Source organism: Molothrus ater, chromosome 16 (assembly GCF_012460135.2).
Source record: "Molothrus ater isolate BHLD 08-10-18 breed brown headed cowbird chromosome 16, BPBGC_Mater_1.1, whole genome shotgun sequence".
Lineage (NCBI taxonomy): Eukaryota > Metazoa > Chordata > Aves > Passeriformes > Icteridae > Molothrus > Molothrus ater.
The window spans coordinates 1,015,512-1,039,683 of record NC_050493.2 but is presented as its reverse complement, the minus strand read 5'-3'; the positions used below and the strand labels follow the sequence as shown (position 1 = coordinate 1,039,683).

At 61.9% G+C, this 24,172-nt stretch overlaps 1 protein-coding gene across 1 annotated transcript in view; it reads left to right on the top strand.

The window, feature by feature from the left end:
* Window positions 1–14,756: 14,756 nt before the first annotated feature.
* GRID2IP (Grid2 interacting protein) overlaps window positions 14,757–24,172 on the top strand; it is a 29,187-nt gene continuing 19,771 nt past the window's right edge. Inside the window, exons 1-6 of the mRNA XM_054516531.1 lie at window positions 14,757–14,890; window positions 18,000–18,251; window positions 19,973–20,058; window positions 20,762–20,831; window positions 21,956–22,050; window positions 23,077–23,260. Coding sequence (XP_054372506.1) covers window positions 14,856–14,890; window positions 18,000–18,251; window positions 19,973–20,058; window positions 20,762–20,831; window positions 21,956–22,050; window positions 23,077–23,260 — 722 coding nt within the window. The 5' untranslated portion in view covers window positions 14,757–14,855. The remainder of the gene's footprint in view (window positions 14,891–17,999; window positions 18,252–19,972; window positions 20,059–20,761; window positions 20,832–21,955; window positions 22,051–23,076; window positions 23,261–24,172) is intronic.

The window sequence follows — 24,172 nt, the reverse complement described above, 5'->3', positions numbered from 1 at the left end:
CCAGCGCCCTCCGGCGCCCCGGCGGCCCCGGCAGCGCCTCCGCCCCGGCGGGGAACGGGGCACGGCGCTAAAGCCCTAAATCCACCCGTGAAATAGGCCCCCGAACCCCGGTGCTGCCGCGGCCCCGGCGGATCGGTGCCGTGCGAGCCCCGCGGGGCGGATGCGCTGCCCCCGTCCTCCCGCTGCTCCTGCCCGTCCTGTGCCAACCACCAGAAATTCCTGCGGGCTTGCGGCCTTTGGTGAAGTCCCTAAAGCAAAATTCCCGTGCTTTCCCAGAGCTGTGAGCGCGACATTCCCCGGTAGCCCCGATGCCACCGTGTCCCAGGTGAGGGGGGCTCGCTGCCGCACCTGCCGGTGCCCCCGGGGCCGGGCTGAGCCGGAACACGCGGGATGCAGAGCTCAGCCCGGCCCTCCGAGCTGTTGTGTGACAACTGAAACCGCCGGGGCCGATTGGGTTACGGGGCCTGCCTGGAACTTGCCAGAGAAACCCGTCCGGGGGCGGCCGCCGGTCCCCAGGCTCCCGAACTGCTGGGATGGTTTTCCCAGCTCCGGGTCCCGCTGTGCCGCTACCTGCAGCTCGGACAGCACAGGTAAGCCTTCCAGGGATGCTCCAGGGGCTTCGGCCAAAGAGCAGGTGAATCGTCTTGGTGGGAGGCAGGAGAGGAGCTTGAGTTTCAGGAAGAGTCTCTTTTTTTCCCTTGGTAAGCCCAGTGCACCAAACAGGACACGAGAGGGAGAAATGCAGCCAAAATATTCCCAGGGCACAGCTGAATTGGAGTGCAGCTCAAGGCTCTTGGGTCCTGATGGAGGATGGAGGGGAAAAGCCATTTCCCCCGTCCTATAGAGCCAGCAGAATTTCTGCAGGTACAGAAACAGCTTGGCTTGGGTCACTGGATGTCACCTGGCAAGCCTGGTGGCACAGAAGGGGCTGGGGTGGGCACGAGGGGGTTTATCTGTGGGGGACAGGCAGGGTCTGTGTGTGCCACAGCCAGGCCAGGAGCTGCAGGGAGGGCAACCACATTGGGACTGGCAGGGGAGCTGGCCCACCCTCGGTGCCCTGACAGGCTGTGCTCAAGGACAGCCAGCCAGCAAACAGCTGGACAGGGGCTGAGACTCAGAGGGATGAAGCTCATTCAGTCCAAGCACTGTGAAAATCACTTAGAAAGTCTCATCTGGTCAGAGTCTGGCAGAAGGTCTTAATGGAAGCCACATCCATTCACTTGGGATCCCAGAACTCAGCGCTTTCAAGGATTAAAATTCGCTGTCAGTATTTAAAGTGCTCAAGTCAGTTAAAAATGGAGGGAAAAGAAGCAATTACCTCACTGGCCGAACAATGACAAAAAAAGGGATTTAATTGCAGTTTTGACTGGGCAGGGAATAGTAACAGAGATGCCTGAGCTTGTAGGAGCTGTGTGTGTCAGTGCCAGCACGGGAGGACAGATGCCCCAAAGGCCCAGGACTGCTGCTCAGAAGGAGATTTGTGCAGGAGAACCTGCCAGAAAGGAGCTGCAGAGGACAGGAGGAGCAGGAAGAAGGGGGTTTCAATCCCCTGAAGCAGTGACATGACCACAGCGGTCCCGAGCAGGAGGCAGAGCCCGCAGCTCTCTCGGTGCCCAGCCCAGTGCCAGCTGTGCCAGCTGTGCCAGCTGTGCCAGGGAGGTTTTCCCAGCCCATCCATCACTGCGGGCAGCAGGGCCGGTGCCGGAGCCGAGGGAGGCTGATCGCGGCGTGCTCCATGGAGAGACGCAGACGCCCCTCCCGCCGGTGCCGCAGCAGGACGTGTAATTCCCTAAAACCTCTTAGCGTGCTAAGCCCTGGGAGCCCTCAGTGCCGAGGAAGCCGGGGAGAAAATCAGAAATAGCAGCTTAAGGGACAGTGGGTGCCAGCGTGGGGGGCTCTGTGGCCGAACAGGACCCGGCTGCTCCCCCTGCCAGGACCCCACACACGGAGCAGCCTGGCTGGGGACAGCTCTCCTGGCGAGCCCCAAAGCCCTCGACCCCCAAATCGCTGCAGCAAACCACGCGTGGTCCCCAAACCTCGGTGTCTCACCCACCTGTGCCGAGGGCCCGGCTGGCCCAGGTGCCCCCGGCGCTGTCCCCCTGCTCCGCACGGCGCTGTCTCCTCGCATTTGCCCTGTGGGTGAAGGATTTCCCTCCTTCACGGGCACTAATCTGTTTTCCCTCCTTCCAGCTCCTAATTCCCCTCAGATCTGCAGGCTCAGGTCAGCGCCAGGCTCAGCCAGGACGAGCACGGCAATTAGTCTGCCCGCGCTCCTCTGTGCGATGGAAATAAAGTTAATTAGGAAAGGAAAAGGCCAGAAAGAGCTCAGTGCGTGTGTGGCGCTGGGCTGGAGCGGCTGGAAGGGCGCAGGGCTGCCGTGAGGAGGCCGGGAAGGGGCGGCCACCCCCTGCCCGCTCTGTCCCGGTGTCACGGCAGCACCGGAGCGGCCCCAGCGCCGGGGGCTCAGCGAGGACGGGGCAGCCGGGACGATGCTCCCAGGAGCGCTGCGGGTACACGGGAAGCGCTCCCAGGGGTGATGGAGAGTCAGGAGAGCTGCGAGCCCTCGGTGGGACAGAGCCGCCGCCGCTGAGAGCCCCAGGATGGCCGCGGACTTCTGTAAGTGCTGGAGCCCGGGGCGGCGAGTGCAGGGTGCAGCTCACACCGATCTGTTCCTGCAGCACAGCCCGCAGAAGCAGCGCTGGCACCGGCCCGGTGCTTACTGGGCTCCTGCTGGAGCTGTCAGAACTCGCGCTCAGCAGCCCTGGGGATGGGGTTTGGGCACAGATGGGTTTCATCCCGCTGCTGCCAGGCTTGCCCCGAGCTTCACCCTCAGCTCTTCCCCTCTGAGCCTCATGGTCTCTGTAGGATGATTGGCCCAGGTAAAATTGTCCGAGTTTCATTTTTGTAAGTGCTTAATGTGTGTTCAGTGACGCAGATGGGATAAACACGGGGGTAAAATGCATCTTCACAGACAGCTGAGATGAAGTGCCGAGGAAAACCCCGTGTGAATTACCCTAGTGAGTGTCGCGGGCAGTGCGGGCACTCCCACATCACAGAGCCACGGAAAGGGAGGGCTGGAAGGGACCATGGCAGCGTCATCCGGGCAGCACAGCTTGGAAAGGGCATCTGAGTGCACTGTGCCCATCAGCTGCACGGGCTCTCCTTGGGCAAAGGCAGCTCCTGCAGATGTTCCGGGCTGCTGTGCCCCATTCTCCTCGGGCATCCGTGGAGCCAGTCCAAACCCTTCACGTGAGCCACAAACAAGTCCTGCTGAAAACCATCATCCTGCCGTTTGGGGATGCTGCTGTCAGGACAGCTCACACACGGACCGAGAGGGCACAGAGAAATGATCCTGGGAGAGATGAGAGGGTCTGGAAAATTCTGATTTACAGTAGTTTTCTAGTTGCAAGCAGCTAAAATACTGAGTGTCGAGGAGGGCTGGTTAAAATCAAGCTGGTTTAAGTCCTTGGATCATCTATTCATTAATGGAACATGTCAGAGAAATGAACTAATCATTTTGATAGACAAATAAATACAAGAAGATGCCTAAATGAGGCTCCTGGGGAAGGGGGTAGGTGGGTGCCCCAGGTGACACCAGGGCTGTGCCAGGTCACATCCGAGTGCCACGTGTAGCCCCGACCTTCCCAGCCAACGTGGCCTCCTCAATGGCCCCACCAGCAGCCAGATAGAGTAAAAGCTGTTATTTTAAGGAAATCTAGAGGGAATACAGGATCTTGGGGCATTTCTTCCCACAGCGAGGGGGACACAGCACACGCTGTAACCCCGCACCCGATGGGCTCCACACGGCATCTACAGGAACGACCCCTGAGGATGGGAAAGCCACCACAACTCCTTTCTTTTCCTCTTTCCCTCCTTCTTTTCCAGTCGCAGCCATGCCGGCAACCAACCAGGGCTGGCCCGAGTCCTTCGGGTTCGGGATAAGCGGCTCGGGGCCGTGCTACATCCTGTGGGTGCAGGAGGGCAGCAGCGCGGCGCTGGCGGGGCTGCGCCCGGGGGACGAAGTGCTGGAGCTGGAGGGGCAGCCCGTGTCCTCGCTGGGCCGAGAGGCGCTGCAGGGGCTGGCCCGGCGCTGCGGCAGCGTCCCCCCCAGCATCGGCGTGGTGTCCCGGCTGCAGCGAGCCAGCATCGCCCCGGGCCCCGGCGGCTGCTTCGGCTTCGAACTGGCCAGCGAGAGCCCCCCGAGGGTGGCCAGCGTGAGCCCCGCGTCCCCCGCCGCGGCCTGCGGGCTGGAGCCCGGCGATTACGTGCTGGAGGTGGACGGGACCCCGGTGGCCGTGCCCGAGGCGGCGGCCGCGCTCCTGGGGTCGTGCCGCGGGCGGCCCCTGCGGCTGGCGCTGCTGCGGCCGCGGCGTGGGGACAGCGCCGGGGACAGCGCCGGGGACAGCGCCGGGGACAGCGCCGGGGACAGAGCTGGGGACAGCGCCGGGGGCACCGCCGGGGACAGCGCTGGGGACACCGCTGGGGACAGCGCCGGGCACGCGGCCGGGATTATCGCAGGGGACACTGCCAGGGACACGGCCCGGGACCCCGGGCCCAGCGCCGGCCCCGCGCACCGGGACAGGCGGCAGAAGGCGCAGGAGTTCAGCAGGAAGGTGAGGCCGGGCTGTGGGGTAGGGGGTCGGGGCGCTGGGCACCCCCTGGGCCGAGCAGGATTGGAGATTTGACACCTCCAGCCTCGGCATGTGGATGGGGAATGCTCCCGGCTTGGTCACAGGGCTGGGGCACAGATTTGGGGCACGAGCACCCCAAGAGAAGGGTCTGGAAATTACCTGGGAGAACAGGCGGGTGCTGCAAAGGGCTTGGAGAGTCCCTGGGGATGACCCCAAGCTCTTGTTCCCTTGCTCTGCAGGAGCATGGAGAGACCCACAGGGCAGATCCTGCTCTGGTGGTCCCTGGATGTCCCCTCAAAGTCGGAGCCTGTCACCCCGCAGACGTTTTAGTTCTTATTTTGTTGCAAAAGGGAAAACATCAGCGTGATTACATCTTCATTGTGCTCCTGAAAGCTTCCTAGTGGGTATTTTAGCAAACACCTCGCCTTGTGCTAATTATAAATTTGATCACAGTTGTTTTTTTCAATCTTTCTAATTTCCATTTCAAAGTAGCCTTTTAAAATGCTGTCATGAAAATAACCAGGCTGGTAGGGCTTTCTTTTTTTTTGATCCCGAGTTAATAAAGGAACAAGACATCCATAAAGAGATTTGTGGGTATCAGGCGAATCCCCTCAGTCAACTTCTCCATTAAAGATTCACGAATACCCACTGAGGTTTGGATTCATGGGCGTAGGAAACAGATACCTGCTGATTACAGGAGATTAACGAGGAGGGGCGGTTGTTCCGTGCTGCCTCCGTCTCTGAGGGCGCATTCAGCCGAGTAAAAGAATCCTGGATGATCACAGGAGAACATTTCTGCCGTGGTGCTGTCAGCACCTCTGTCCCCTCCGTCCCCAGCCCCAAAAGCAGCCAGGACAGCCCCAAGCAGCAGCGTGGGCAGGAGCAGGAAGGCAGAGCTGCTGGAGCACGGCTCAGCTGGCAGATTCTCTCCAGAGGGAATTCACAGCGCAGATGTTGGAAGTGGCCTCGGTTTCTGTGTGATGTAGCGAACACTAAAGCCAGCAGGGTGTTTTACCCCCTCCTTTCCCGGGACCCCAGCTCTGGTTGCTGCTGCTGGTGCTGTGAGCTGCCCGGTGCTGCTGCCCAGGCTGCAGGGTCAGAGGGTGCTGCTGGTTTGTGTTTCACCCTGCACTGCCCACGGGTCACCTTTTCCCAGCCTCCCTCTTTGGTAGAGCCCCAGGCTGGCAGACAGTGGCACTGGAACGGGGCTGTGCCACATCCCGGGGGCATCACCAGGGAGGTGCTCACGGTCTCGGTTCCAGGGCAGTGCCCTCTCCTGTCCCCTGTGTGCTCAGGGACACGCTGGGGACCCCATGAGGGCTGGCAGCACCCCCGTGGTGGTGGAGGCCCCATCCCCAGAGGGGTCCAAGGAGGGGCTGGATGTGGCACTCGGGGCTCTGGGCTGGGTGAGAAATTGGGGATCAGGCACAGCTGGGATCTGGGAGGTCTCTTCCAGCTGAAACCATTTGTGATTCTGTGATTCCCACCCACCGAGCTCTGCAATGCCAGCCCAGCCCAGGCAGGAATCTCACACAGCCCTCTGGGGTCCGTGCCAGCAGGAGCACCACGGTCTGTCAGTCCTGTGCTGGGCCTGGGGACCGTGCTGAGGAGCCAGCCCAGGGGGCACTGCTGCTGTGCCTGCCCCAGATTTGGTAACCTTGAAGTGCTGCTGCTGCCGGGAGCCCCTGCAGTGCCTGTGCAGAGCCAGCAACACCGGGGGCTCTGCCAGGGTCCTGGTGCCAGTGTCACCCTCCCTGGAGAGGGACGAGTGGGACAACACCTGCAAAAATGGCTCTTCCCCTTCCCCTGGCAGGTGATGCCTGTGTCTCCCTGGCAGTGCCACCACAGGGGTGCACCCAGAGCCCTGCACGCCCCTCAGTGCCCAGGGAAGGGTGAGGGGCTCCTCTCCCCTTCCTGCAGGCAAAGCCTGCAGTCAAACCTGCACAAAAACACCACCCTGCAGGAAATCCCACACGCACAGGTACAGAGAGGCTGTCACTGGGAGTTCCTGCATCCCACGGGAGAGGGCCTGGTGAGGAATCAGCTCCCACTGCCCAGGGACAGGGGGCAGCCCCCCAGCGCGGGAGGAGGTGGATAAGGAGGGTCCCATGTGGGGTAATTGGCTCGATGGTAATTAGCTAATTACTCTGCCTGTCACAGCTGGAGAGGATGGGCCATGGCTGGGAGCTGTCAGGGCTGACACTCACCTTCATGTTCTGTCTCCCCATTCCCAGCAGCTTCCCAGGGCTAAGGGCAGGATGGAGCTGCCCAGAGGGATCAGGAACTGAGGCCCAAAGCTGAAATAGCTCTAAAAGCCCAATGCAGCATCCTCTGCCAGGCAGGCTCCAGCCTGATCCCATCCCAGCTGTGACCCAGCAGGGTTTGGGGGTTTGGGGTCACACCCCTGTTCTTGTGGACTGTCTGGCCCAGCAATTCCAGCTGTGTGTGGGAGCAGAGCAGAGCTGTGTGATGGGCTGACCTCCGCCGTGTCCCTCTGCTCCCTGTGTGGTGCCCTCCACCTTGGCTGAGCAGGGAGTGCGACACATTTGCCGTGTGGCAGCGCCCCTGCCACGGTCCCACGCCCTCCTGCTCAGCGTCCCTTCCCTCTGCCGCCCCGTCCCGCCTGCAGGTGGATGCCGTCCTCGGGGAGCAGCCGGAGCTGAAGGAGAAGCTGTTCGCGGTGCTGAAGCGGTACGCGGCCGAGAGGAGGGTGGAGCGCCTGGCCCACGCCCTGGGCCTGCTGCTCGCCCACGAGTCCCACCAGCCCCTCATCGACAGCATCAGGTACCGGCGGCACCTCCACGCTGCCCTGGGGCCACCGAACCCAACCACGGCTCCCTGTGCCTGCCGGGGAGCCGGGCTGGGCAGGGCGGGAGGGGAGGGTCCTGCGGGAAGGGAGGGGAGGGTCCTGCAGGGAAGGGATTGGGATGGTCCTGCAGGGAAAGGAGGGGACGGTCCTGCAGGGAAGGGATTGGGATGGTCCTGCGGGGAAGGGTTGGGATGGTCCTGCAGGGAAGGGATTGGGATGGTCCTGCAGGGAAGGGATTGGGATGGTCCTGCAGGGAAGGGTTGGGATGGTCCTGCAGGGAAGTGACTGGGATGATCCTGCAGGGAAGGGATTGGAGAATCCTGCAGGGAAGGGGTTGGAGAATCCTGCAGGGAAGGGTGGGGATGGTTCTGCAGGGCAAATGCCAACCAGCTTTCCAAGGGACAACTGAGCCAAGCTTGGTGGCATCTCAGCCCAGCAGCCCTGTGCCCTCCTGCCCAGGGTGTGTGGGGAGCCCGCACCCACTGCCTCTACCTGCAGCAGGGGATGTGGCTCCCAATCTTGGCTGTGATGTGGAAGGGAGATGGGATGAGCTGCAGAGCCACTGGAGATTCTCCAGAAGCCTGGTCAGAAATAATCTGAGTTCTGCAGGGTGAGGGCTTGGCCAGCAGCTCCGGCAGAGGGGGCTGGGGGTCTCTGCTGGGGCCATGGGCTGCCCGGGGTGCCAGGGGATGGTCGCTCACCCTGGGGTGCCCTGGCCGTGCTCGGCGGGGGCTCAGGGTCCCCAGCCCCTCTGGAGCCCTGTGCCACAGCAGCAGCTCTGGCAGCGAGGCTGGGGCTGGGGCTGGGGCTGGCCCAGGGACACGTGGTGGGATTACAGCCAGGCTGAGACCATGGCCATTAGGGAATCAGGTCTCCATCTGGCCTCGCTCCAGGCCCAGCTTTCCAATTGCTGCTTTAATCAGAGCAATTGCAGGATATTACAGTTTCCATAACAACGTCCCCGTGCGGGGTCTCTGCCGTGACCCACCACGGGCAGGGTGGCTGTGGCTGGGGGCCCTGGCCATGCAGGGTCCCCCTGCCGTGCTGGGACTGCTCTGGGTCCCCCAGAGCCCTGCACCCCTGGGGACAGCAGGCACAGAGCCCTGCAGGGCCGGGGTGCAGGGGGGACACCCAGCTGCCCGCAGTCACCTTGTCCGGGTGCCCCTGCCCAGCCTGTCCTGTCCCCACTGAGCACATTCTGGAGGGAGCTGAGTGCCAGCAGCTGGGGCTGGGGGAGGGATGGATGGATGGCCCCGAGCCAGGCCTGAACCATCACCCTAAGCTGAATCACAAAATGAGCCCCCACCACGCACAATTCAGGAAAATTCTTTCCCCCAGCAAGATCCGTGAAAATACCTCAAATGCCTCGGATATCCCCTTTGCCATCAGCCCTGGGGAATTATACAGGATTACTTCCCCTCACAGAGGGGATTTCAGTAAGTGTCCAAATCTTCTTCCGGCCCCAAGCCCCTCTGTGGGGGGCACAGCAGGGTCCCCCCAGCACGTCCCTGCCCCAGCAATCCCTGTGCCAGTGAGGAGAGCGCGGCTGGAGCCGGTGCTGCCATCCCCAGCTTGGATGGGCATCACCATCCCATGGCATCATCCCGTGCCCAGCAGGTGATGGATGCCAGGGCAGCACCCCGTTATGGCTCCCCCAGACAGGGTGGCACCCCCTGACTGCCCGTGCCCGTGTGAAAGGTTAACGCCAGGGCTGGGGCAAGGGGCGCCGTGGATCTGGCAGCTAATCTGGCTTTAATGGAAATGAAATATTTAGCTCAGGGAAAAGATTTACCGTCTAATCTTAATGAAATGAAGCCAAGAAAATAAATAAAAGAGGTGCCTTGCCGAGCAGGTTTCCCAGCTGTGGGTGCTGGGGCAGTGCCAGGCTGTGCTGCTGTGCCTGATCCCAGCTGCTGACCCCGGGGTCTCTCTGATGGCTTCACTGCCAAGCAAGGGCTGTCCCTGCTTTTGCTCTCACTGCAGGCTGTGAGCAGCTCCAGCAGCTCTGGATTCAGGGCGTTGTGAGTCCCTCGGTAGATTCCAGCCCGTTCAGTCTGTCTGTGACTGAGGAGGGGTCTGGGGTCTGTGCCCTGAGGCAGCACCGGGGGCTGGGAGGGCCATGGGGGTTCATGCAGGGGTGTCCTGGTTCCAGTGCTGGCTCTGGGTGGGTGCAGTGTGGGGGTGCTGCTGTGGCTGTCCTGGGGCACGGGGCAGCCACCCCGGGCACTGCTGTGGGTGCAGTCTGGGCAGAAGGGCCCATCAGACCTGCCCCAGAGAGCGTCCTGGGGCTTGTCCTGTGGGGTCATCCCAGGGAGGACTCGGGGGTACCCACCGTGCATCCCCGTGAGGCTGGGCCCGGTCCTGCAGGGGCCCTTTCCACCTGAGATGGGGACAGCCCTGCACACCCCGGTGATCCCATCCCTGTGCTCGCCCTGAGGAGCCCCTGGAGGGTGGGATGAGCCCCATTCCCCGGGATGGCCGTGCCACCGGCCAGGGAGGGGATGGATGCCAGGTGACGGGTCCCTGCTCTGTTCTGTGCCCCGGGCAGGCGGTGGTGGCAGGCAGTGTGTGCCATGTGTCCCCTGGCACTGGCAGGCAGTGTGTCCGTGTGTCCCCTGTCACACAGGGCTGTGTGTCCGTGTGTCCCCTGTCACACAGGGCTGTGTGTGTCCGTGTGTCCCCTGGCACTGGCACTGGCAGGCTGTGTGTCCCCTGTCACTGGTGGTGGCAGGCTGTGTGTCCGTGTGTCCCCTGTCACACAGGGCTGTGTGTGTCCGTGTGTCCCCTGTCACTGGTGGTGGCAGGCTGTGTGTCCGTGTGTCCCCTGGCACTTGCAGGCTGTGTGTCCGTGTGTCCCCTGTCACACAGGGCTGTGTGTGTCCGTGTGTCCCCTGTCACACAGGGCTGTGTGTCCGTGTGTCCCCTGTCACTGGCAGGCTGTGTGTCCGTGTGTCCCCTGGCACTGGCAGGCTGTGTGTCCGTGTGTCCCCTGTCACACAGGGCTGTGTGTCCGTGTGTCCCCTGTCACACAGGGCTGTGTGTCCGTGTGTCCCCTGGCACTGGCAGGCTGTGTGTCCCCTGTCACACAGGGCTGTGTGTGTCCATGTGTGCCCTGTCACGCAGGGCTGTGTGTCCGTGTGTCCCCTGTCACGCAGGGCTGTGTGTCCGTGTGTCCCCTGTCACACAGGGCTGTGTGTGTCCATGTGTGCCCTGTCACTCAGGGCTGTGTGTCCGTGTGTCCCCTGGCACTGGCAGGCTGTGTGTCCGTGTGTCCCCTGGCACTGTCAGACTGTGTGTGTCCGTGTGTCCCCTGTCACTGGCAGGCTGTGTGTCCGTGTGTCCCCTGTCACACAGGGCTGTGTGTGTCCATGTGTCCCCTGTCACACAGGGCTATGTGTCCGTGTGTCCCCTGGCACTCAGGGCTGTGTGTCCGTGTGTCCCCTGTCACGCAGGGCTGTGTGTCCGTGTGTCCCCTGTCACACAGGGCTGTGTGTCCGTGTGTCCCCTGTCACTGGCAGGCTGTGTGTCCGTGTGTCCCCTGTCACGCAGGGCTGTGTGTCCGTGTGTCCCCTGTCACACAGGGCCAGCCGCCGGTGCGTCCCCGTCTCCCACTGACCGTCGCGCTGGCCTGATTGGATCTTCCCTGTGCACCAGCTGTATTTCTTTTTGTGCTGTCGCTGCTGCCGGCTGTCCCCTGCTGTCCCCTCCCCTGCTGTCCCCCCGGGCTCCCCCCGGGCTTTACCGAGCTCCCGGCCGAGCGCTGCTGCTCAGCGGAGCCCCAGAGCCCGGCCGGGCACACGGATCCTCCCGGGGCTGCAGCCACCTCTCCTCCGCCCTCCAGCCGGCCTTTTCCACTACTGGATTTCCCCCCCCCTCCCCTTTCTTTTTATCTCAAATGGATTTTATCCCGTTTGCCCGGAATTAAGCTCCCGCAGATTTTAATTTGCTGGCATTTTTTTCATCTGCCGGGCTGTGGATAGCGGGGATGATGCACGTGCCGCGCCGGGTCCTCCCCGCTCCCAGGCCCTGCCCGTATGGCTGATGCGTGCAGGCAAAGGGCACAGCTGTGCTCGGGCCGAGGATGCTGAAACCCGGCTGCCAGGGGCAAGATGAGCTGTCTCGGGTGAGTAACGAACGCTGCGAGGGAGGGAAATGGGTTTCAATCAGGTTCATCCCGGCGTGTGGCAGCCCCTGGCACCGCGAAAACAAGGTGCGCTGGGAGTTAATTAACTCTCAGCATCCCAGGAGCTGCTCCGCTCGAGGATCCGCCAGGAGGGGAGGCTCTAATTTGGGTTATTCCATCAGGGCAGGGCGCGAGGTTTGTCCCCGCTCGGGCTGGCCCCGGCTGGGTTGTTCTGGGCCGGTTGGGTTATTCTGGCTTGTTCTGGGCCGGTCTCGGGGCTCGCGTCCCTCGGGGCTGCTCCGATTCCTGAGCTGGTTTCACGGCAGGGCAGAGCCCCGCTCCCGCTGCTCCGCTGAGCTCTGCCAGCTCCATCCCTGGGCTCTGGGGGCAGGAGCCGCCCTCGGGGCCGAGCGGGACGCGGGGGATGCCCTCGGTGTCACCGCCACGTCCCGGGCACCGTGTCCCTTTGCAGCGCGGGTTTTGCCGGCGGTGCCGTGCCGGGGATGCGCCGGCCCCTGGCAGCACCGTTTTGGTTGAAAACATCGGTTTGCGGTGGAACTGGGGGGAATCCGGACCCCGTCCTCCCCCCGACCGCAGTGCTGGGGCCAGCAGCAGTCCCAGCCGGTGGCACAGTGGCACTGGCACTGTCCTGATACCCGGGCTGGGATGGGGATGTGTGTGCTCCAGCCCCGCGCCCCCGCTGCATCCTTAGGGGAAAGCTCTGGCTCCGTTTGGGCTGTGAGATGCTGTCTTGGCTCTCTGTAAGTCGTGTTGTGCTTCAGGGCTGCGGGCAGGACAGTTTGGAGCGGTTCGTTCCTCCCTGCTTTGGTTTCGCTCCGTTTGCTCCCGGATAAAGCCGAGGGGGCCGTGCCGGGCTGGGCTGAGCCCGCTCCCAGCCCCGATCGCCGGCACGGCTGAAATCGCTGCCCTCGGGGGCTCCCTTAGCGCGGGGGAAATCCCACCGAGGCCGTGTTAATAACGCTCCCAACACAATCTATTTGTCTCAGCTTGTTTTTCACGGCAATAAAACTGCCTGGCGTGTTCCTGTATTAAACTGCTCCAGCCATCTGTGACCGGCCCTGCATCAGAAATTTCATTTCAGCCATTAGGATTTAAATATTATGGATTGTGCTGCTTCCCTGCTTCTCAACCCCCTCCACGTGCCCACCCTCCAGGGCTGGGGGAGCTTCCCAGCTCTTGTGGGTGTGGATGGAGCACGAGAGGCTCCCCAAGTCCCTGGTGCTGATGTGGACGCTGTCCTCCCGTCCACGGCCCCTTCATTCCCACTGGAAATCCACCTGGGTCGCAGGATGGTAATGGAGGAAAAGCAGCTCTTCTTCGCTTCCATTAAAAAAGAAATCCCTAATCTGATGGCCCAGCATATGCTCAACTGCCCAAAAAAAAAGGGGAATTAGGGCGGCAGGGAACAAAACGTGCCAGCAGTGAGACAATTGGGAGCGAGTTCCTTTTTTATTGGCGGAGTTCAAATAGGTCATGACCAAAATGCCTCGGTGGGAAATCTCCTGATAGGAGATTAAATTCCTCTGGCGAATCAAACTCCGGCTGGGATGCAGATGGGATCAGCCTGGCCCCCCTGCACCCTGCTGGAGCCACAACTTTTATTTTGGGAAGTGGTTACTTAGGATGAGTTTTCCAGTGCCTTAAGGAAAGCAGGGAAAGCAGCCTGGAGCTGCAGGAAAAGCCTTTCTGGAGGTCTCTTTGAAGGTCTCCGTGTCCCCGGAGCTGTGGGCAAGGACAGAGCAAGGACAGAGCCAGCAGATCGCGGTGCACGGCGTGGTGTGGGCACAGGGACAGCGGGTTTGGGACAGCTGAGGGCGCCCTGGTGCTGATGGGGAAGGGGACAGGCCAGGCCCGGGGTGTGGGTCTGCCCCGGGGCACTCTGATGGATCATCGCTGGAGCTGGGGCAGGGATGGGTCGGCAGAGGCTGTTCGGTGTTTTGAGCTCTCCAGGAGCTGCCAGGGGCGCTCTGGGCTGTCCCCAGGGACAGCGCGGTGGGCAGGGAAGGGCTGTGAGGGGCTCCCGGCCCCGTGCTCAGCCCCTGCCTCCCAGGAAAAGGCAGGAAAAGCACCTCCGTCCCTGGTCACTGGGGGCAATGGCCCCATCTGCAGAGCACCTGCAGCCCGTGAGGGGTTGTGGAGCCTCCCAGCACGGGAGAACGGGAATGGAGTCACAGCTCTGAGCTGCAGCGAGTTCTGCTCCTGCACGAGGGTCTGGAGGCTCCTCATCCCCCGGGCTGTGCCCCTGTCCCGCACACACGGGGAGATGAGGTCTGGGAATTCGGGGTTCAGAAGCAGAATTCCTGTTCTGGGGATAAAGCCTGCAAGAGTTTTCTCTCCTGGATTTTAGCACTTGGCTGGACCAGCAGGGTTTTTCTGGTAGTGGTTTCCACAGCACAGTTCAGACATAATCCAAGTGTAGCTCAGTGTTTTAATCCACTCTGGGACGTGTTTTTCTGCACAACTGACAAACTCAAGGTCAGGTCTTTGCTGGTTGTTTTGGGGCCAAACTGTACATTTTTCATTTCTCCTTCCTTTGCTGCTACCAGGGGATTGTGTGTGATGTTGGCAGCTCTGGGAAGCCTCACATCCCCTTCATCAAACACCAGTGATGTGCGTTATTCAAATTAAAGGAGGGTTTTCTCTTTTATTCCTACTGAGAGGCACTGCTGCGTTACCCTGGGGGTAGAGGATGCTCCGTGCGAGGGTTTGGGCCCATGACTCTGCTCCTGCTCCTGCTCCTGCTCCAGCCTGGCAGCTCCACCTCCCCACCCAAACCCCGCACCCCTGGCGCCGTTTGCCTTTAAGGTTTCTCACCCCTTCCCGCAGCACGTAATTTAAACACAAGCACTTGCGAAGTCAACTAATTAGCACCAGGGAGGCATCCCCCCGGAGTTGGGCGCCGAGCCGTGCCCTCCTTTCTGAGGAGCGACGAGCTCGTTCCGGCTGGAAACCACAGCGCTGCAGTTTTCGGGGAGAGGGAAGGAGGGAGGGAAGGCAGGGCTGAGCTGGGCGGCGGGGGCAGGAGCCCGGCAGAGGCCAGCGGGGCTCTCGGCCGATGCTGGAGCCGCAGCGGGGGCTGGCAGCGCGCCGGAGGGGCCGGTGCCCGGTGCCGGTGCCGGAGCTCGGGCCCGTCTGGCCGCGCTCCCCGGGCACGGCGGGGGTGCCACACGCGGGGCTGGCACCGGTGGCACCGTGGGCGTGAGCCGAGCCCGAGGCTCAGCTGCATGAGGATCTGAAGCGTCTCCCTTTTGTTCCCGCCGCACCCCGACAAATGGGAAAGGACCGGAGTTTCTCGCGGCATTTTCGGTACGTGTCCCCGCTCGGCTGGCAGAGCCCCCACGGGCATCCCTGGATGGCTCGGCTGCCTCTGGGGCCGGTGGGACCCCGCTGTGTCCCCGGGACAGCCCTGCCACCGCAGAGCCCCGCGGCACCGGCATGGGCAGCTGGGGTGGGAGCGCTGGGCAGAGCCCGGATGGGGCCGCTCTGGCTCCAGGCCAGCCCGCGGTGAGGATGAGGATGAGGATGAGGATGAGGATGAGGATGAGGATGAGGATGAGGATGAGGGGCTGGGCGTGTGATGGAGCGAGGCTCGGTGTCCCCTCGCTCCCCTGGCTGAGCAAACTTGTGGCAGCTCCACCGGCCCCGTCCAGGCTGGAGCCGTCCCTGCTGCCCTCCCGGGGCCACGTCCCGTCCCGCTGGGCCCCAGCACCGCCATCCGGGGTGGGACTGGCCGGGACAGCTCGGTGTGCCCTGCAGGACGTGTGTGTGTGGCACAGGGGCTGGCAGGATGTGTGTGGGTGTGTGGGTGTGTGTGGGGCACAGGGGCTGGCAGGACAGGTGTGTGTGTGTGTGTGTGTGGCACAGGGGCTGGCAGGATGTGTGTGGGTGTGTGGGTGTGTGTGGGGCACAGGGGCTGGCAGGACAGGTGTGGCTGGCACAGGGGCTGGCAGGATGTGTGGGTGTGGGTGGCACAGGGGCTGGCAGGAATGGGGCAGGCTCAGGCTGCTCCCCAGGGTGGGCTGCAGGAACAGGACAGTGTGTGCAGTGCTGGGTGATCAGTGACCCAGCTGGCAGCTGCGGGACGGGAGTGTGGCACAGGTTGAGAGGTGCCAAAGGGAGCCCTGAGCAGGAGCTGAGGGCAGGGGATGGGCACAGTGGCATCTGCCACCAGCCTGGCCGGGCTGCTCTGGGGGTGGGGTGGAGGTGAAGCAGCCTGGAGCATCTGGGGCTTTTCCTGGCCTGGAAAACGCCCTGAATTCACATCCATGTCTTTGAGCAGGCTGAGCTCTCCCAAGGGAGTGCAGAAGCTGCTGCAGAGGGGGGCTGGTGCCCTCAGTGGCACCGGGCATGGGAGCGGGCACAGGGCTCAGGGATGGGGGCGCCTTTCCCATCCCCTGTCCAACAGGAAACAGAGCGAGGGCTGACCTGGAGCCTCACCCGAGGAGGAGGAGGAGGAGGAGGAGGAAGCAGAAGGCACGAGGCCAGCACTACAGCACCCTGGCCCTGCCTGACCTCCACAGACAGGGTGGGCACATGCCTGCCCCGTGAATCCCAGTGGGATTTGCTGGGAGAGGGAAACCGCAGCTGGGCACTGCTCCTTGGTGCCATGGCAGTGCACAGAGGCAGCTCTGTCCTGTGGGATGGCAGGACACTGCAGGAGCAGCCACGGAAATGGTTTTGCCTGCTCTGGTGGGGTTGTTGGTAGCAGTGAGTTGGGTCTCTCCTGTCTGGGCCCTGCTGTGCCCCAGCTCTGAGCCAGCCCTGGAGCAGTGCCAGTGCCAGGTCCTGGGCTGGGGCTGGGGCTGAGCTCCTCTGCCCGGTGCTGAAGCAGAGGCTCGTGCAAACTGGGACAGCTCTGCTGGAATGAGCAGATGTAATTTGGCCAATTAAATGAGATTGTGCTCATTTTGCCTGTGGGGAACCCGGACTTCTCCCTGGTGGGTGCCCAGCCCAGGGCAGAGGCTTGAGGGACCCACATCCTCCCCTGTCCCAGAGGGTGAACTATTTATTAGCAAAATGTCACTCTTTTCTAGCTGCTGCTTGATCACAGATCAGCTGTGAATTGCACCAACGTGTTACTTGTTTTAAATTGTCACCAGATGCTCTGCGTGAGCATCTGCCAGCTTCGGGTGCCTTGTGGTCTGTCTCCTGCACCAGCTCTTGTTTTGAGTTCTGCCTTTGGCTGGGGGAAACAGAGACGTCCTGGTCGCGGTAGATTTGGGGTTTGGAGCCTCTTCTCCTCTGTCTCCAGCCAGGATTTTGTGTTCCCTGGGTGCAGCTGCCCGAGGGAGCCCTGTGGGATCCCCTTGCCAGCCCCGGCTGCGTGCCGGGTGCCGCCCCTCGGAGCAGCTTCTCTGGCTCCCCTGGCACCACTTTGGCGCAGCTGCTGCCCAGGCAGCCGAGGTGAGGTGCGCTGGCACCTGGGGGCTGTGCTCACACCCCCGGGGCTGCGCTGCTCGCACCGGCCCCGCTCCCTCTCACACCCGCGGTACCGGCGCTAACGAGGCGGCGCCGCCGAACCTGCCGGGATGGTTTTGTGTGCACGGGCTGCAGCTGCAGGAGTTGCTATAGAAACACTCGGGGGTGCCAGCTCCTCCAGAAGCCCCGAAAGGTGCGGGCGGAGGGCAGGGGAAGGTGAGCAGGTGCCGGGCTCTGCCTGCCGTGAGGCACAAGGAGGAGATGCAGCGTCTGCCGGGGTTACGGAGGTGCCCCCGGCCCAGGTGGGAGTGGTGCCTCCTCCTCCCTGCTGGGATCCTGCTGCGCACTCCCTGTGCATCCTCTGAGTGTCCCGGAGGTCCCTGCAGGGCCACAAAGGCCGCTTGGCTGCTCCCAGCAGGCAGAGGGGAGGTGACCCGAAACAGAGCGAGCTCCAGGGCTGTCCCCTTGCCTGCAGCATCACCGTGCCTGTCCCTGCAGCAGCGTCACCTCCCAAGGGCCACCAGGCTCCTGCCTGGCCGTGCAGGGAGCTGGGATGTGGGAACATTCACGGCTGGAGCCCAGGAGAGCAGAGTCTGGGGCAGGAGATGGGGGCGGCGTTTTGGGGTCCCAGAAGAAGCAGGGCTGGAGGAAGGTTCCAACATCACCATTGCTCCAGCTGAGCTCTGCAGGGGATGGGGGAAGACATGAAGGTGGTGTCCCCGGCATCCTCGGTGTCCCCGGCATCCTCGGTGTCCCCGGCACCCTCGGTGTCCCCATCCCCCTCGGTGTCCCCAGCCCCCTCGGTGTCCCCATCCCCCTCGGTGTCTCCATCCCCCTCGGTGCCCCCAGCCCCATCATTCCCAGCTCTGTGAGGACTGAGGCCAGGCTCACACGGGGAGTTCAGCTCTTTCCCTTCCAGGGACGCCCGGACCCGCAGCTCTGTGCCTCACCTGCCCGGGCCCCGCTCCTCACTCCCCTCCCTTGCCTCATCTCCCAGGATTTTCATCCCCAAGAAGCACCGGCAGCGCTTTGACGAGGTGGTGTCGCAGAGCCTCATCAGCAAGCTGTGCCGCTCCCGGAGCGAGCACGGCAACCGCCTGCGCCGCAGCCGCAGCGAGGACCAGCAGGAGCGGCTGCTCGTGTCCACCCGCGCCAGCTCCGTGCCCCGCAGCCACGAGGAGCTCAGCAAGAGCCTCCGCAAAACCACCTCGCTCGTCAGCAGCAACGTGGCCTCGGGGGCTGCCCGCAGGTACCGCCCTGCTGGCTGCGTGCGGATGGAGGGGTGTGCAGCTTTCCCGGGGTCGGGCTGAACGGAGATCTCTCCCTCTGGAAGGCTGGGCAGCTTTGTGCCCCTTGTCCCAGCTCCGTGTCCCCTCAGCTCGGCAGGGATGGCTGGATGAGCTGTGGCAGGAGCTGCGGTGGCACTTGCTGGCTTAGAGGGGATGTTTGCTCCTCGCTGAGTGGGATGCAGGCTGTGCCAGCAGGATTGGGGTACCCAGCTGTGCCAGCAGGATTTGGGTGCCCAGCTGTGCCAGGATCCCTGACTGTGCCAGCAGGATTTGGGGTGCCCAGCTGTGCCAGGATCCCTGACTGTGCCAGCAGGATTTGGGGTGCCCGGCTGTGCCAGCAGGATTTGGGGTGCCCAGCTGTGCCAGCAGGATTTGGGGTGCCCTACTGTGCCAGGATTCCTGGCTGTGCCAGCAGGATTTGGTGCCCAGCTGTGCCAGCAGGATTTGGGGTGCCCAGCTGTGCCAGCAGGATTGGGGTACCCAGCTGTGCCAGGATCCCTGACTGTGCCAGCAGGATTTGGGGTGCCCGGCTGTGCCAGCAGGATTTGGGGTGCCCAGCTGTGCCAGGATTCCTGGCTGTGCCAGCAGGGTTCAGGGCACAGAGCAGGCTGAAAGGAGGATGGAGCCAGGTTGGGGTTGGTCTCTTTTCCCAGGTAACAAGTGACAGGATGAGGGGAAATGGCCTCAAGTTGCAGCAGGGGAGGTTTGGTTTGGGTGTCATTCCTTCACACGGGGGTTGCCAGGCATTGCCACAGGGCAGTGCTGGAGTCCCCGCTCTGGAAGTGCTGAGGAAATGGTGAATGTGGCACTCGAGGACATGGGGCCGTGGTGAGCATGGGGTGGTGCTGGCTTGCAGGTGGCTTCCACAACCTGGAAGGTCCTTTCCAACCCGAGGGCTCCCCTGCCCTGCCCAGCAGGTGTCTGGGTGCCGGGCTGTGGGAGGAAGGCAGCACGATCCCCAGCACAGGGATTAACCCACTTCCCTCCGTGCCCAGATGGCCAGACTGCAGCACCCCGAGGGCAGGGAGCTCCCTGCACACCCTGCACACCCTGCCAGCAGCAGAGCAGGGGCACCCGGGCTCCTGCCCACCCTCCTGCCAGGCTGATCTTCCCTGTGACTGCTCCAAAATGCGCTCCCAGCCCCGTGTCCCTCCCTGCCCGCACAGGATCCCACTGGTGGGAAGTGATCCCAGCAATGCTGCCTCCCCCCAGCTCCCTGCAGGAACAGCTCCCAGCTCCAATCTCAGCCTCCCAGCAGGGAGGTTTCCTAATGCTCCTTCCAAAACTTCCTAGAGGAATTTAATTCCTCTCTCATCAGCCTGGGAGACCTTTGCTCCCTGAAGCACATTGTCTCTCTAATTCTCTGTGATAAAGAATCACAGACTGGTTTGGGTTGGAAGAGCCCTTAAAGATCATCCAATTCCTCCTCCCTGCCATGGGGGGTTGGAACCAGATGATTTTTAGCTTTTACACATAGATTTATTCTTTAAATCTATATATTTATCCCATATTGCACATTTTAAAACACGCTTTGGTATCAAAGGGGACCTCGTGGGGACATTGGGAGCACTGGGGACTTGAGCACTCAGGAGAACCTGGGCTAACAGGGCTGTGGAGGGGCTGGGGCAGGAAACAGCTGGATCTTGTACTCTGACATCCTGTTTGCCTTTTTCACCCCCAGAACCGTGCGAGTTTATAAAGGCAACAGGAGCTTTGGCTTCACCCTCCGCGGCCATGCCCCGGTGTGGATCGAGTCTGTCCTGCCAGGTAGGAACACCAGCTTTGGGGCATCACTTACTGATTTCTGCTCTGAACTTGAAACGTGAAGTGCTGTTTGCTGGAAAAGAGCAAAGGGGACTTTCCCAAGGCCCGGTGATGGAGTTTTTCCTGTGGAATAATGAGCACCTTTGGTACAATTTAGTTTGGCTTTATCCACTCCTGTGGTGGTGCTTGAGGGTCCCCAGGATGAGGGAAGAGATGAGAATCTTGACTCCATGTTTCAGAAGGCTGATTTATTATTTTATGATAAATATTATATTAAAAGAAAATGATATATTAAAACTATAGTAAAGAAAGAGAAAGGAGACATCAGAAAGCTAGAAAAGAATGAATAATAAAATCTTGTGACTGACCAGAGAGTCTGACACAGCTGGTGTGATTGGCCATTAATTAAAAACAATTCACATGCTGGGTAAACAATTCTCCAAATCCCATTCCAAAGCAGCAAAACATGGAGAAGCTGAGGCTTCCCAGCTTCTCAGGAGAAAAGATCCTGGCAAAGGGGTTTTTCAGAAAACATGTCAGTGACAAACTCCTTGTTGGGAAATGTGTTCAGTGACCGTCCTGAAATGCCACCAGTGCTGCACCCAGCTGGGTGAAGGGTCCCTGGTGCAGGGGTCCCTGCCTGGGGTGTCCCTGGCCGCCCGTCCCAGGCAGGGGAGCAGCAGCTGAAGCCCCTTTGTGCCCTCAGGGAGCCCTGCGGAGAAGGCTGCCCTCAAAGCTGGAGACAGGATCCTGTTCCTCAACGGCCTGGACATGAGGTAGGAGCTGTGCAGGGCACCCAGGGCTGGGCACCCAGGGCTGTGCTCACCCTTGGGCAAGGGGAGCTGCTGGCCCTGGTCCCTGTGTGCTGCTGGGCACGGGGGTTGCCCTGAGGGGACAGCTGGGGACAGCTCCTGTACAACACCTGGCTCTCACGGGAGCATTTTCTCCAGCCCTGCTCCTGCTCTGAGCTCTCTGTGCAGGACAGTTTCTATAGCCTGGGTTCTGACTGCAGCCTGCCCCAGCCCCCAGTTCCAGGCACTCTGAGTTAATCTGTAGGTGTTGAACACCTGAGGTTGTGCTTTGGAGAGCAGCAGAGCCCCATCCAGCCCAGGAATCGCTCCCACAAGGGCATCATGAGTTAAAGCCAGGTGGGAATCCCATTTGTACCCAGGAGTTAATTCTGTCTGTTGTTTGTGCACCAAAGCCATGGGACCAGAGGGACTTGTGCCCCTCGCCAGTGCTGTGTCCTTGGGTGTGTCTTTCTGCATAAAAACCAAGAGCAAGGGTTAGAGGAGGCTGCAGGACAAGAGAGGGTGATGAATATTTAAAGATTAAAGCGATGCTGCTTCTGTCAGGGCTCAGGTTCTCATGTTTCAGCTGATCCAGCGAACTCTTGGCTGATGCAGCACTGCCAGAAAAAGGAGACCGAGCTGAGGATTGTCCTCTGAGCCCTGCTTTTGGCAGGCATTGTCCCAGCCTGGCCCATACCCTTCTCCAAGGGCATCCCGAGATTTTTTCATTACAAAATTACACTTCATGTTCACCTTGCCTTTTCTTCTCATGCAGAATTAGGGCAGGCGAGGACAGACCTGCAGCGCTGTGTTATTTAAAGGAAAAATCATTTTCTGGGTCTGGGTGCAGCGTAACTCTGCCTTGGCACTCCTCAGGGTGGGCACAGGCATTGCCATGGTTATTCCTTGGTGCCCACCTGTGGGGCAGGGCCCAGGCTCCCCCTTGGGGCAGCACAGGTGGAGAGAACCCAGGGAATTACAGTGGGGCCCGAACCCCTCAGGCTCTGAGCAGCACCAGGAGGCTTTCCCAAGACAGAGGAAGGCAGCTGCCAGCTGTGTGTGCTCCCTGCTGCCCTGGAGCAGCTCTGACCAGGCTCCCTGTGCTGCAGGAACTGCTCCCATGACAAGGTGGTGTCGATGCTGCAGGGCAGCGGGGCCATGCCCACCTTGGTGGTGGAAGAGGGCATCATCAGCTTCTCCAACGGTGAGAGTGCAGAGGAGGGGTCTGCAGAGCAGCCAGCCCACCCAGCTGCCCACCCCTGGGGCAGGAGGGAATGGCTGGGCACCTCCATGGGCTGGGCAGGTTTAATGCTGCTGGGCACCCCCATGGGCTGGGCACCCCCATGGGCTGGGCAGGTTTAACACTGCTGGGCACCTCCATGGGCTGGGCAGGTTTAACGCTGCTGGGCACCCCTGGGCAGGTTTAACACTGCTGGGCACCCCTGGGCAGGTTTAACGCTGCTGGGCACCCCTGGGCTGGTTTAACACTGCTGGGCAGGTTTAACACTGCTGGGCACCCCTGGGCTGGTTTAACGCTGCTGGGCACCCCCGTGGGCTGGGCAGGTCTAGCACACGGCCTGGGGATGCTCCTCTCCCCGGGGCACGTGGCCCTTGCACGGTGGGATCACGCTGGGTCCCAGGCTTGGCTGCTCTCCATGTTGCTGTGTGGCTGTCCCTGGTGTGTCCCTTGCAGTGTCCTTCCTGTGCAGTGTGTGCTGTCCTTGTCTGCAGTAACCCGACCCTGTGGGCTGAGCTGTGCAGGATTGTGATCCCAACGCAGGGATCAGTGCCTGGGGCAGGGCAGGATCCCCCCCTCCCTGGGCACAGCGTGGGCCCCAAGCCCTGAGGAGGCTGGAGGGTCCCTGTGCTGCTCCCAAATGCCCAGAGCTGGGAGCCAGGCCTGGCTCTTCCCTTTGGAGCAGCACTGGGCTCCCCTCAGCCCCACCTGAGGAGCCCTGGGATGCCCCAGCTGGTTTGCAGGTGCACTCAGCCCAACCCCAGCAGCTCCCTGCAGCACAGAGCCGCAGCACCTGGGATGGTTTGGGTGGCAAGGAACCTTAAAGGTGTTCTCATTTCACCCCTCAGCCTTGGGCAGGGGTACCTTCCACCAGACCAGGCTGTTCCAAAGCCCATCCAGCCTGACCTACTCCAAAGCACGCAGCCAGTGGCCCTCAAACTGCTCCACTGCCCTCAAGAGAAGCCAAGGAAAGATGGAATGTTTATTTTGCAGACTCTGACTCTGCTGAGTCCCCGAGCAGCTCCTCGGCCCTCACCTCCCTGCAGTGGGTGGCAGAGATTCTCCCCTCTAGCATCAAGATCCAGGGGAGGACGTTCACGCAGCAGCTGGAGCACCTGCTGACCCCCCCCGAGCGTTTCACCGTCTGCAAGGCCCTGGAGGGCTTCTTCCACCACCGGTAACTCCTGCCAGCGGGGACCCCTCCCCTGGCACGGGGGCACTGCCAGCGTGGCTGCCAGGCAGGGCACACCTGGCCTGGGCAGTGCCAGGGTCACGGTCAGACAGGGCACACGTGGGCAGTGCCAGGGTGGCTCAGACAGGGCACACCTGGCCTGGGCAGTGCCAGGGTGGCTCAGACAGGGCACACCTGGCCTGGGCAGTGCCAGGGTCACTGTCAGACAGGGCACACCTGGGCAGTGCCAGGGTGGCTCAGACAGGGCACACCTGGCACAGGAGCTCTGCTGTCCCTGTGCTCTGCAGCTTCCCCAGCCAGGTGTTCCCTGTGCACCAGCTCATCCCAGCCCAGCTGTCCTGCCTGGGGACAGGGCAGATCCTTCAGTTTTGTTCCCTTTAGGTTAAGCTGGTCACCTCTTCTCCCCCAGTGCAGCTGCCTTGCAGCCTGGCTGTCCCCGGCAGCTGTGGATCCTGTTCCACCTCTGTCAGTAAATCACATTTACTCTGTCAGGAAATCCCTCCACGTTTCCATCCCTGTCTCCCTGCTCTTCCCAGAATCCTGGCTGCAGCACAGGAATGGTGTGGCTGGCAGAGCCCTGGCCCTGCCATGGAGCACATCCCCCTGTCCTGTGCAGGGATCCAGCCACATCCCCTGGCACTCTCCAGATCCCACCAGTGACCTCCTTTCCTGCCCTGGCTTGGTCTCCCAAGTGCTTTATCAGAGGCTGTCACAGAATCATGGAGTGATTTGGGTTGGAAGGGACCTTAAAGAGCATCCAGTGCCACCCCTGCCATGGCAGGGACACCTCCCACTGTCCCAGTCCCACCTTCCACTGCCCCAGGCTGCTCCAAGCCCTGTCCAGCCTGGCCTGGGGCACTGCCAGGGACCCAGGGGCAGCCCCAGCTGCTCTGGGCA